The 13,640-nt window shown below is 36.4% G+C and overlaps 1 protein-coding gene and 1 long non-coding RNA gene across 3 annotated transcripts in view; one reads left to right on the forward strand and one right to left on the reverse strand.

Moving 5' to 3' along the window:
• FMN2 (formin 2) overlaps nt 1-13,640 on the forward strand; it is a 152,969-nt gene that overhangs the window by 59,329 nt on the left and 80,000 nt on the right. For both annotated transcript variants that reach the window (XM_036379618.2, XM_036379620.2), the window contains one exon: nt 3,881-3,968. In XM_036379618.2, coding sequence (XP_036235511.2) covers nt 3,881-3,968 — 88 coding nt within the window. The remainder of the gene's footprint in view (nt 1-3,880; nt 3,969-13,640) is intronic.
• Nucleotides 1,781-13,290, reverse strand: LOC118684627 (uncharacterized). Its single transcript, XR_004979877.2, has 2 exons — nt 13,151-13,290; nt 1,781-2,449 (listed from the first exon to the last, which is right to left on the reverse strand). It is a non-coding gene; the product is annotated as an uncharacterized LOC118684627 (long non-coding RNA).

Raw genomic sequence — 13,640 nt, forward strand, 5'->3', positions numbered from 1 at the left:
TGTCACCCTTTTGATATCATCATGGTTCAGAATTTTGGCAGCAAAGATAACTTACTCTTCATGTGGACAGTGGTTTTTTTGTTTTGTTTTGCTTCTAATCACTGTCAAGACGTGGCACTCAGCAACTAATTATTCTCCTGTCTATCGCCTCACTTTCAGAAAAAGCATCTTTTTTTTTCTGCTGACTTTTAAGCCAGGACTTGAACGGATCTACTAGGTCACTAAGTCTGGTCCTGCCCCCTGGACAGGAATCATGTTCTAGCCTGCATGGCAACAACATAGTTAATTTATTTGCTTCCTTTTTCTCTAGTGTTGATTTGCTTGTTGTATTTGTAAGCCTGATCTTAGTAGCTCTCTGAGTTTTAGAATTCTGATGGAAGACAGAAACTCTGATTTCACAATTTGAAGAAAATATAATTGTACGTGGGTGAAGAATTAGATGTGGGAGATTCCCAAGATCAGACTCCAACTCATCCGTGTTCTTTGGGCCTCCAAGAGGGAACAGTGTAGTTCTGCTTCCTTTGGAAAGGTCAAGTTGGTTCTAGGTAGGTTCACACCTGAATGCAGTTGTAATATTTTTTTTGTGGAAGACCACTTCACAAAGCTATTTTACTCTCGATTTTCTTCTTTTATTTTGTTTTACTCCTCGATAACATAGTATCCTACATCAGTTCCATTTCTACTCCATTTTTGCAGAATCTGAGGGATAGTAAACATACAAGCTTACTTCTGATAAGCTCTTGCCACTTTATGTGACTACTGTTGTTTTCTGATAGCACTTTTGTGACTACTTTGCATTTGATTTTTAATCCACTTTATTTGTCAGCTTTGGGATAGTTTTCTAGTTCAAAATAAAGGCAGCAAAGGGATTCCCACCATATGCTGGCACCAGCAAGTTAGTTATGCTATCAATACAAGATGTTTTGGACTTGAGCGATAACAATAGGAGCTGAAATCAACAGTTCCCCCAATGTCTTCTTTACCAAATTCAGTTTCTTCAATTTATTTGGAATACACAAATTTAGGGTGAAGTTTTTGAACTTTTTTTGCGTAACATACTGTATTGTTTCTTTTGTTGTTCTGCCTTTCCAGCAAGTATGGTTTGGTAGCAACATCATTTGAAGAGATTCTGTTCTTTTTAAAATTTTGTATACACTTCTTTTTCTTTTTTTTTTTTTTTTGATAGAATTGAAAATACTTGTTTGGTTGTTATTACAGATTGCAACTTAATTGTTGGAAAGATTTGATCTATACCCAAGGTCTACTTTATTTTGTAATCTTTTTGTAGCTGAAAAGAAACAAATCTATAACAGTTTCTCTTTACAAGAAGAAAATCTCTTATTGACCCAGATTTATCACAGTTCCAGGCTTGAATGAAATGTTTGTTCCATTAAAAAAAATATTTAGAGTGATGATTCCCTATTAGAAGACTATTGCAGGTTATCCTAATTTTATCTTTCTGAATGACATTAATTTTATTTTTGAAATCCAAAAAAACCTATCGTATCCTAGTTTTAAATTCCAAATAGTATATTAAATAGATTTAAAAGTTACATAGGAATTTCTTGCTAATTCCTATGTAGGTGATGTGAGTAGCCATGCCTTGAATTTAGATCTTTAACCTTGTGAACATCAGTTATGATATACTTGTTTTCCAATGTTAAAATTTTCGGTTAAAGAGCAGTATTTTTTGCTGTTGAGACATCCCACCCCAAAAGGGAAGGGAACACACAGGTGTGCAGATGCTCATGGTCAACAAGGAATGACAAAAGCCAGAAGGTTGGTAAAAGCTTACAGAGTTTTATTAGCAAATTATACACTTGTCATGGAAATTGATATATTATTCCCTCATTTCCCAGCATAAGCACACAGTGGTGGGTTCTGAATAAAGAGGTAGAGTGAGTGAGAGAAACTGGAGGGAGGGAGGGACAAAGATCACCAGTCCTTGTTCCAGTGCTGATCCAGCTAATGGGATGTCCAGAGTCCTGGAGCCATGAATAGTCAATGAAGTCCTGGAGCTTCATGGGGGTACTTATTTATAGATAAGTTTCTTGCTTTCTATGCAAATCAGTTGTCATGCACAGTTCATTCCTCTAGACATTTCTGGAAATAGATTGGAGGGCTTTGGGAGATCTCTGGTGTCTTGATCCTCCTCTGCTGGGTTGGCTTTTGGTCAGCAATCCTTTTTCCTGACCTCATTCCTGTATGTCCAACTGTGCTTATCTCCAGGAGCCAGAACAAGGATTTCTGTCCCAGAAAACTGCTGCCCTGCCCCTGCAAGGCCCCCTTCTCCAGCCACATCCTGTTACTTCTCACAGCATGTTATTACCAAGGATCCTTGGTTGGCAGCACAGTGATCTGGCTGTTCATGTTTGAGACACAGACATTAGTCCCTTATCTTCAGGGCTTCTACAGCTGTATTTTCACTCCACTGCAGCTAGTTTGGCATCTGTGAGAAAAGGGAATAAAATATCTTCATAATCAATGGTTATGAAGATTTAAGAAGGGAAAAAATCAAATTAAACAGTTGGCCAGCCAACCACATCCTCAGAAAACCTATACTGTAAGTTCAGTGAGTTTCTCAAGTTTCCTTTCCTAAGTAGTTCCAATGGCAGAGTTCAGGGTCAAGTTTTTCCTTCTCTTCTGCTGTTCAAACATCACTGTACAGACCTGTATCTGAAAATGTAAGTGAATCAAAGTTGGCAATGAATCAGTGAATCATATGGCAAACATCTTCTGAGTACTTTTTTGAGCTTTTAAGATGTGAATTGGATCATTATATTCTTTACTCTGGCTAAATTCTACTTTTTCTAATCTCTTTTCTGCTAAATAATTTTTAAATAATTTTTAAATAATTTTGCCAGTGTGGCTGTAAATGATACAGCCTCCAGGCACTACAACAGTAGTGCTATAACTTGAAAAAATAAGTATATGCTTCCTGACATGAACTAACAGTTTTAGTTATCTGTATTTTCTTTTTTCCTCCAAGTGACTCACAAGGGTTTTCATCAGTGTGATTAGTACAGTGTAAAACTCAGCAACCTATTTAGAGTGAATATTAACGTCTTTCTTCTATGCAATGGTTGAATCCTGGCATTGAAAATTATTTCATCTAGAATCATGTCATTTTGCAGATAAGAGTCCTCTTCTGGCATTACTTGTTTCTCCTAACAATGATATAAAATTTACATCAAGTTGAATTCAAAAACCTTAGAGCTCTTTGTAAGATAGTCTGTGAATTACATGCTGCTCTTATGATTGCAAAACGAACACGTATGAAAGTCTATTTTAATCACTGATTTTAACCCCCTAAAGCAAGACATTTTGATGGCTTGATTTTGGTTTTTTTCTATTTTGTAAACAAAAAAGCTTTGTGACCTTTTAAAATCCTTAAATGGATCAAAGAAAACCCCAATGTGTACGTGGTTATTTCGACTTTAAAATAAAATTCATATTGGCGCCTACTACGTCAAACATTCAAATAAAATACAAATTCTCACAGTTTTAACTTACATCAAAGATGGAAATCATTGTGTGGTTTTGGAAACCAAAGCAATTCCAAGATAGACACAGTTGGAATTTTTTTATTTGACAGTGTTTTTCATATACTTAGTAACATCAGTGTGAAGTAGAGTGTGCATTCTAATGAAGAAGGAAGACTAGGGGAACCTATTAGGATTAAATTCAGCTAGGTTATAAAGTTACGTACACTTGTAATGGGTTTATACAGCAGAAGAAAACTTTAAGAATAATAAATTTTCTCATTTTTGGATATGTATATAGACTACAAAGAACTATTTCTTGAATATGTTGTTAGTAATGCAAAATATCTTGTATATTATCCTGCATAATATAATAATACTTGTATTTCTTTTGGCAGGTTGTCAAGTTGTTAAGTAACAAAAGATCTCAAGCTGTTGGAATATTAATGTCTAGCCTTCATTTAGACATGAAGGACATTCAGCATGGTAAGTGAAATAACTATTGATTATTCTCAGATCACATAATTAATTATCTGGAAATGCTAAATATTTATATCTTTTGATATATAAAATAAATTGAGGCCTTTTTTACACTATTTTTTCTGAAAATAGCTTGTTCTGCATTTATATTCCCCTTTCAGCATCAGCTATGTAAGTGGTATATATTATAGACATTTTGATTTTTGGTTTTTCTGAGGAAGAAATGATGTGTTGTTTATTTTAATTCAGATAACCTTGGGACATATCCAGAAAAGTGAATTATAGTGTTTAATTTGTTTGTTTTATAAAATAGTTTCTCTATTTGGGTTAGCACAAACTGTGGTGTTCTTTCATCTGCAACAGCATTTTTTACAAAGCAAGATCTTCTAGGGGAGCGTAATACTTTTCACATTTATGCTAAGAGACAGTAGTGCAAAAAGGTGAAAAGTGGAATTGCATTTATATTCAGAGCATCCCTTATGTTTCCCAAAGGCTTTGGATAGATTTGAAGCAGATTGAATTATCCTGTGAAGTGCCAGCCTATCTATTAAATAAATGTGGTTTCAAGTATAACACAGACTTCATAAATCACAAAAACATCTTGTGAACTTTCTAGGCTACATATTTACAGCCATGCATTCAGTTTACTAGGATTTGCTTATTTTGCAAAATTATTCAGAAATAGAACAAATTTGAGATCATTCTGTCAGCTAGTGAGTAACTCGTAATCACAGTTTTAAGGTTTTATTAAACTGTTTTGATGGTTACTAGACTTCCTCAAGCTGAAGCACTTAAGATGGTAGTCATAGAGCAAGGCGCCAGTGCTGGCGCCAAGAAGTACTTGGTATTTCCAAAGCTGGCAGATGTAGTTCAGTTAAGTCATAGAGCAAAATCTGAAAACAATGATATGGTCCTTTCCTTCAGTCAAATATTCAACTTGGTTTCAGTTAATAATGAGAACCTTATGAAAAAAGGAGTCCGCCTAACATCTGTGTCTGTGGTAAAGCCAACACAAGTTCATTGAAAATTTGCTTGCTTAACATGCAACACTAACAATAACATGGCATGAATGTCAGTAGTTGAAGGGGTCAAACAATATTATTCTTAACCTTTATCCTATTACAATATTAAGCACACGTGATCATCTAAGAGCTGTGTGCAGATTTTGGATATTCCTCTTTCAATAGCCGTTTTCTAAAACCAAAAGTCCTTGCAAAAGGGAATTTAATAGTTCTTCTATTCCCTTGATGTGCAGAAGTGATTAAACAAACACAAGAAAACTTTTCTGGTGGGGGAATTTGTGAAAATGATTGGTGCTAAAAGTCTCTTTTTTATTTTCTTTTTTTAAGAACATAAAATAGGCATGGAGAAAATGTGATGAGGAGCAGGAAATACTTGCATGGTGGGGACAAGGAAAATAGAGATATTGCCCAGAAGTATTTTTGGCATCAGTCACTCCATGCAGAGGTCTCTGAGTGATCTAACCATAGAGCCCATGCAGAAATTATAGAATCAAAACCCCAAGTATTTAGCTTTACCTTTATGTATGCAACGTTGTTAATTCTTTATTAAAAATAAGGGGTTTACATATTTTTGAGTGCTAAAACATTTAGGATTTTCTGCTGCAATTTGAACATACTAACAACAATATACTACCAAAAGTTCAAATAATGATCAAGTGCCTGCACTAACAAAAATAGTTGATGTATTTGTAACTTTATTATTTAAGTTGTATGACAATGAATACAGTAAAAAATGTGATCAGTGTTTTTTGTGCCCTAGCCCAGGGGTAGGCCTTTTAGCAGTGGTCTTGAGATTTTTCCATGTTTGATGTACACTGACATAAAAATTTACACATATCTCAGTACACTACAAGCAATTGTTTTCCATAAATAAGGAATGCACTCAAATTAAACTTTCCCCCCACCCCCCTCCTTAAAATTTGTGATACCAGGTAACTTATAGCTTCTTGTAAATATTCCCTATATCAAACATAAAGCATATTTTTAGGATGCAGTGTTCACGCAAATCACAGAAAAGTTTTTTGTTTTTTGGTTTTTTTTACTGGCCTCAGAAGGCACCCAGGAGGAGAGAGAAACTTGCAGTGCTGAGTGATATTACATTTCTTGTTTTGTATGATATTTACTGTGTTGTATTTTTCTGGTGCTTTAGAAAAATTTTGAAGTTCTACATGAACAGAAGGGAAAACAATTATGCTGGGTACTAATCCACCTAATAAATTCAGGATTTCAAGTTCTAAATCCGATTTTGTTTAGATGAAGACCTTAAAATAGCTTGAGACCTGGTCAAATGTAGTATTTCATGTCTTTTTAAATTTTTGTTCTTTGGTTGGTGTTTTTGGTGTGATTTCACTTGCTTTTTAAGATACAAAATACAGATGAAATATTGTCTGAAATAATATTGTCTGCATATCTGATCAGATGTGGCATTTAACAGAAGATCTCAGTATATTGTAATACATCTTAAATAGTTTTATTTTATTGCATGGTTGTTAAGTGTCTGCTTGCAGAATTGCATTTGTCTGCTTCCAGCTTTGGAAATAGGTTTAGTAAGACAAATGCCCAGAGCCTGTCTGCTTTTAAAATATTTTTACAGTGTGGAAGGATTAGTTGTAATAATCAGAGCACATTTGTTCTGTACTCTAGTATGTCTTTCTAGTAGTGCTTCAAAGTTTGCTAGATTAATTTTGTTGTTGTTGTGGGGATTTTTTTAGTAGATTCTAATTCCTAACAGAACTCGCATCTATTTTATGCAGGTAAGGCTAGAACTGTAAGAAATGTTGGTCCCTTTAGTTGCAGTGCCCTTTCTCTGCTATTAGTATAAAAACGAATACTCGTGGTTTCTCTGATTTCACGCAAGGTCTTACTGATGCCTGGGTTTTTTGCAATCATCTATCAACTATGCAAAACACTTTATCCAGGCATTTTGCTTGCTTTTGTGCTTTCACTCCACCACAAATTTCCTTTATCCAGTATTATGTTCCCAGTGGAAATATTGCTGTATTTGGCTGCATGATATGGCCAAAACTTGAGAAATGCCAAACAAGCACTTCTTACCTCTTTTTCTTTATAGTTCAGATTTTCTTCCTAGAGAAAAGACTTGGGGTTTAACATTAACGTTTTTGGCAGGGGGCATTTCTTAACATCTCAGAGATGCAAAGTGTGCTCAGATTAGGGGACAAGATTCTGGTGTAACTGTATAGAGTAACCTATGATGCACACCTTATGCATTAAAATATAATTGTTAAGCCTGAGTCTGCATTTCAGGACTGTGTCTTGTAAATAAGGTATCTTTGTTCAAGCTGTCTGTCAGCATTTGAAATATAGCAACTGTTTGACATTGCAGCCATGGTGCAGATAATAAATTTGTCAGTGCCTTCCTCAATCCCCTTATTTATAAAGAAACAGTGTATCTTCCTTTGTGTTTACAACTGATAATAAGTGCAGTAAGAACAGCAAAAAGTCTCTGTGTGTATAAAAATAGAAGGAAAAAGTTGAACTGAAGATGTCAGCCAGGAAAAAAGGTAAACTGGGTATTTTATGCACCTAAATATTAAATTTATTACACAGTGAGATTTTAATCTACTATTTATTACATGTATGGAAATTATTCCTTGGCACATGAAAATTGTCTTAGTTCTAAGCATGCCTCGAAAATGTTGAAAGTAAAAGTTTCTCAAAAATGGCATATGCAGTTCTTTGTGTTTTGAAGTTGTCTGTTATCTTTTCCAATTGATTAAGTTTCTCTCAACAAGGTTTGTCACTCCAGGGACTGTGTTGCTACAATACTCTTAACTATTTTTCTGTAAAACTTTGCATAGCACCTTGTGGTTGCCCTGGCTCTTTTGGAAGTAATTTGGGGATTTATGCCTCTGAGTTTTTGGATGACTTTTCATTTTCTTCATTTAATAAGTCATTTTTTCCCTCTCTCTGAGACACTGGTAGTCTGCAGAATTTGATGGAACTACCTGTCCCACTCTGCTATCTGCAGGGGGGAAAAGAAAGGGAAGGCCAAGACACTGTCTATTACAGGCGTCCAAAAAGAATGAACTTGGAAAAATAATTAGAGAAAGGGCAGGAAGATTCACCTAACAGCTGGTAAAAACCAACCCTGTAATCTGAATTTGAGCTTATTTTACTAGAAGTTATATCTGCAGCAGAGTTTGTTCTGCTAACAGCAGTACAACTTTGAACAACAAACATATCTTCTGCCTGAATTCAAGACAGATGTGCAGGAAGTGAACATACTTTAAATGTTAGCAAGAAAAAGAAATGTTTATTCTTCGTATTTGACTATTAGTGACAAAAGAAAAGAGAAAATCTTGGGTTTGTTTGCTTACTTGACCACTCATGCTGACATGTAGAGATGATGAGCAAGGAGAGACTTTGTCAGAGGTTTAACTAAATGATTTCACTAGAGAAGGATGATAAAACGTCTCTTACACTGCATTATTTCAATGTTCTGAGCAGGATTATTAATGTATTGAACTATCAAGTAGTCTAGGTCCAAGAGATGCTCAAAATGGAAAGCAATCAGAAAAGAATGACTGAACATCTGGAAAATAAGACTCAGGATTAGTTTATTTCATAGAGAGTCCAGAGGTGATCTGAGTATTATTTATCTTAACAACGTGTGTGCATAAGTACAATCATTTGAAACTTATAGTGCCCATTCTTCACAAATATTTCAGTACCTTCCTAAAACATATCTTTCTGATTAAACAAGTTATGAGGGCAAAACAATACATGATTGGATCAAGTTATCTGGCCACTGTTTACTAGTATAAGTAACCTGCTGCCCAAATTTGTTATTTCTGTCCATTTAAGTTATGGGGGAAAATGTTGGCTGTAGGAAGATATCCAGACCTTTTTTTCTGTTAGGTGGCAAGTCTGTATTTCTTTATTAAATTAATGATAAATAAAGTTCTTGCAATCAGTGCAGGTTAATTACAAAGTCTGAAACTTTACCTGTCACTTCAGGATTATTAGTAGAGAACTGAAATTCTTTAAATGTTTATCTTTTTTCCTAATCAAGTATTGTGCGTGCAAACACCCAACACCTTAAAATATTATGGTTTAATCTTCCCCTCTGATAGCCTTTCCAACACCTATTTAGATTCTTCAGGGACAGACCCAAGTAAAGATTGGTTTGATTCAGCAGTTTTTTATCTAGTGTACTAGCACTTCCTCAAAACTTCACACCATAATTCTGAGTCTTATTTCTCTGCTTTTTCTTGACTTTATGCTACCATATTCATGACATTATGCCTGCTGTTAGATTGTATGCTTACACATTTTATTCACTTATAATTACTTTACAAGCTCCTATTGGGGAATTATTGGGAAGAAAAATAAAGGAATATACAAAATGACTTTTATAGAATACAGGCTAGAGTTAAATTAGAGTGCCACACATATGTATTGCTGCAGATGTTTCTATTGCTTTGATGCTGTTGTTATGCCCCTAGTGCTCTCTATTGAGCAGTGATTTTGGACCCCTTGTCTGGCCCCTCCTGTCAGACACAGACAATTGAGCAGTGATTTTGGACTCCTTGTCCTCCTCCCCTCCTGTTGGGGAGGAAGGACAACAAAAGTCCTTGGGGACAGGTGGAGTTTCCAGTGGAGTTTCCAATGGATGTGACATTGAGCTGTGCATAAAGGTCATGAAAACCAGCCCTGAGTATTTAAAGCATGTCTCTAGTCCTCTTTCTATCTTCTAAGATTTTCTGAGACTTAGTTTATAGCGACCAGAGGTCAATAAAGCAATAGCAACAGCTGTTATGGGGAAAAATACAACTTCAATTAGAATTTTCTTTTAATATTTGTACTGTAAATCAAGATAATGAAGGAGAGAAATATTAGTATCATCAAGAAAGGAACTGAATCTTTAATGTCATATGACATTTACACTTAAAAACAAATTTATAGAATTATAATATTTTTTTCTATAGTACAAAATTCATTTTAAAGAACATAAGTTTAGAGTTTTAAATGAGGAAAATAAAATTGAATTTTCTTCACAATATTTGAATCAGCAAAGACTAATTACTGCCACATTGGACAGTTTGGATAATTAAAGATTTTTGTTGTTGTTAAGAACATATGAATGTAATTTAATAGAGAAGTTTTGTAAGAAAATGTAACTGCATTGTCTGTCTGTTGTTTCAGTTGAAACCATGAGTTTTTTTCTTGCAAGTCTGATCTAACTTTGAAAGTTAGAGAAAAGTTTCAGGAACATTCTTTTCTCGCAAAAGAAACAAAAAAACCCTGTACTGTTATTTCTTGTTTGTGAACTGTGTACTCACTCAGAAGAGGGATGATTACAAAATTCTTAGCATAAAAGCAACAAAATGTGTCCTGTTAGCATTAGTATCATGTAAAAATTGAGTGGCAGGAGGGAGAAAAAGAGCACGTTGTGTCACTTTTATAGCAGAAGTATTTTCCACTGGTCATACTCTTATACATTGCTGAACTACATAGAGGTTCTAGCATTATTAAAATTAAGAAATCCCTACTAATTAAGAACTTCCAATAATACAGTTACATATTTTTTCATTACATGGAAAGGTTCAAAAGAAAAGGATGTTTTCCACAAGAGTCTGTTTGTGATTTTTCATGTTTGTTAGATTTGGATGCATTTATACATACAAAAAATTTTCATTCAAAAATAATTGCCATTAATATGTATATAGCTACTAACAATTTAAATTCAAGGTAGTTTAAGTGGGGCTTTAGTATCATCGCAAGAAAAGTAGGTAAAACTTTTTTTTAACATTCAGTGTACCTATAACTGTATTTTTGTGTCTTTTTTTAAAAAATCAATTAAAACTATATATTTGGCCAAGTGGAGATCTATCAAGCTTTGTACCTGATCTCCTCTGTAGATAATCATAAAATAAAAAGCTAAGGTGAGTGGCACTGACTGCTCATTATGTAATTTTCATAGGTCTCTTATCTTATTGCAGTAGTTGGCTTCAAACTGAAAAGTTTATTTGGAACAGCTTTCATGCATGTTATCTGTTCTTTTGATTTTTTCTTGTCACCACTCTACACTCCATGATTCTTTCTTCCCTTTGCCAAGGAGGTGACTGGCTGGCTGTGCATGCTGCTTTCAAGATCTTTGTGCACCATATGCCTGTGACAAGAGGTCACATCATCTTCTTTCAGGCTCTATTTTTTTCTGTATTGTTGCCGATAATTTGTTTGCCCTTCACTGCAGCTAATTTGTGAGCTTATGTTTTCAGGGAACTATGCAAAAAATCTGAGGGTCTTTTTGGGCCAGCAGTTGCTAATTCTGCATGCCTCACAGGACTTTTACAGTCTGGGTTCTTTTTTTCCCCATCTACTTTTGCATGTACTGACACTGAATATTTGATAGATCCTTTTATAAGTATTTGTGGTCAGCCTAAGTGGTGTTACTATCTGAGAACATTGACGCCTCATGTTCATTAAACAGCACAGAAACCTGTAGAAGTCCTAGTAAGGTTTCTTTGATGCAAATTTCTACTTTGAAATCTAATCTTTTTTTTTTTTTTTTGAGCAGGTTTTGGTTTTTTTATTGGTTTTTTTTTTTTGGTCTGTTGGTGTGAGTGCTTTTAATCCAAGTAGATGTTTCCCCTTATACCACAACAGCATAATTTTTTCTGAAACCTTAGGAAAGGATAGTGAGGAGCCTTTTGCAAATTCAATATTAACCTGATCATTCTTACCTGGGCCTTTATGGACACTCCATTTAAGCAGTTCTACTTAATTTGTTGCTCGTGAGTGCCTACTACAAATTGTGTTACCTTGCTTTCTCATTACATTGGTTTAGCTGTACGTTCTTTAAAAAAACTGTTCTTCTGTATAACACATAGGCATTTTCCAGGCATAAAAATCAGACTGACTGGTTTGTAGTTTCCAGTATCATCTGAGGAATCCTCTTAAAATTTTTATTTGTATGTTCTGAAGCTTGTTCAATTTGAGACAGTGCCCAAAACATATCACTTGAGAAGTATAGAACTTGTCTGAGAACCCCTTGGACCTTTGCTGTGGTTGCGAATCCTTACACAAATAGTTTGTTTAACCTTTTCTGATTCTCTTTCTTTTGTGCTCTTTTTACAGCCAGATTATCTGCATGCCCAGCTGTTTCCTGTCAGGCTTCATACATGTGATGTGTTTGAAAGCAGTTTTATTACTAGCTTTATGCATTTGGCAAGTTGGGTTCAGACCTTTTTGTTCTTGTCCAATTTACATTGAACTTCCAAGACTTTGCTTTTTGTTTTCCTTGGCTGATTTCCACTTTTGAAGAGTATCTTTTATTTACAGGTGTCCCCCATGCTCTTATACTTAATCATGTATGTGATTTTGAGGAGTAGGAATATCGAAGTTGTGAAAAGAAAAGGGAGGGAAAAGGGTGCATTTCAATTTATCAGTTGACTTTTTTTCTCTGTGGCTCTAATGAAGTGTCTTTAAGCCTTCTTCTGACCTTCAACCTTTCTTTAGCCTTTCAACTACCCTCTCATTTTAAGCTCATTTCTGGTTGTAAAATCTAAATTTATGGTGTTACTCCTAAAAATCTTATTCCCTTATCCTATGGAGAAATTTTGTTAAAGGCTGGTTTGGTGTCTCCAATTGCTTTGTACTTTATTCAGAAGTTGATCAAGCGTTACTTTTCCTTTGGTAAATCTGCCTAGCTGCTTTGAGTAATAACTCTAATGCTGTAAAATTTACATCCGAATGATGACTCAAGAAATATGGCTAACAGATTAAACCTTACACTAGTATGTTTGCTATGTAGCATACTGGTTTACACATAAATGGTAAAATACCATTTAGGAGTCATTATTAAGCTGCTTGTTGAGTGATCTGTAAGAGGGCACTGACTGTGTTTTTTCTGCTCAGGCGAGAACTTTCTCCATAGGGAGCGCGGTGCATCTTTTACACCCAATTGCTTTATCTTACCCGGCTCATGCTCCCTTCAGTATTCGCTGCCTCTCTTCCGCAGTGTAAACCTTTATGGCACCATGTACAGCCTTACATTGTCAGTGTCACGCTGATTATCGTCCTTCTGTACCGCTCGGAACAGCCATTACCCCCACCAGTAAATACAAATCTTCCCTTTGCAGATGTCAGATGACTCGCACACCATTCACACAGCCTGGCCTTTCCCCGTTGAGCTCGGCTTACCTGAGCCGCCGCTCTCCTCGCCTCCCTCGCTCCTGCCCGCTCCGCGCTCCTCCCCGGGCGGGGCGGTCGCGGCCCCTCGCCCACCACGGGCCTTTCGCCGCCTGCCCTCCCGGGCCCGGTCCCCGCTCCGGCAGCAGGTGGCAACAGCGGCCCACGCTGCTTCTGCCGCCGCCGGGAGCTCGGCCGCCCTTCCCGGCAGAGCCGGCCCGGCCCGGCCCGGCCCGGCCTGGCAGAGCGGAGCCGCCGCCGCAGCGCCCGGGAGGCGGCCAGGCGCTAGAGCCTGCGGCTCCACTGCCTCTCGGCACGGTCCTCACGCAGGGAATAGCTCCTCTAAACAGTAGTTCCGAGTGCAAGGAAGAGAGAGGATGATTCGATAATAGTAGAGTGGCTTGTTTGCTGTGTCCCTGCCTCATCCATGATAGAGGCGGGTAAGGAAGAGTGCCGGGGAAATCATGGTTTTTTGCTTAGTCTGAGTGCCCCCTGCTCCCCA

This window comes from Molothrus ater, chromosome 3, assembly GCF_012460135.2.
Source record: "Molothrus ater isolate BHLD 08-10-18 breed brown headed cowbird chromosome 3, BPBGC_Mater_1.1, whole genome shotgun sequence".
Classification (NCBI taxonomy): domain Eukaryota; kingdom Metazoa; phylum Chordata; class Aves; order Passeriformes; family Icteridae; genus Molothrus; species Molothrus ater.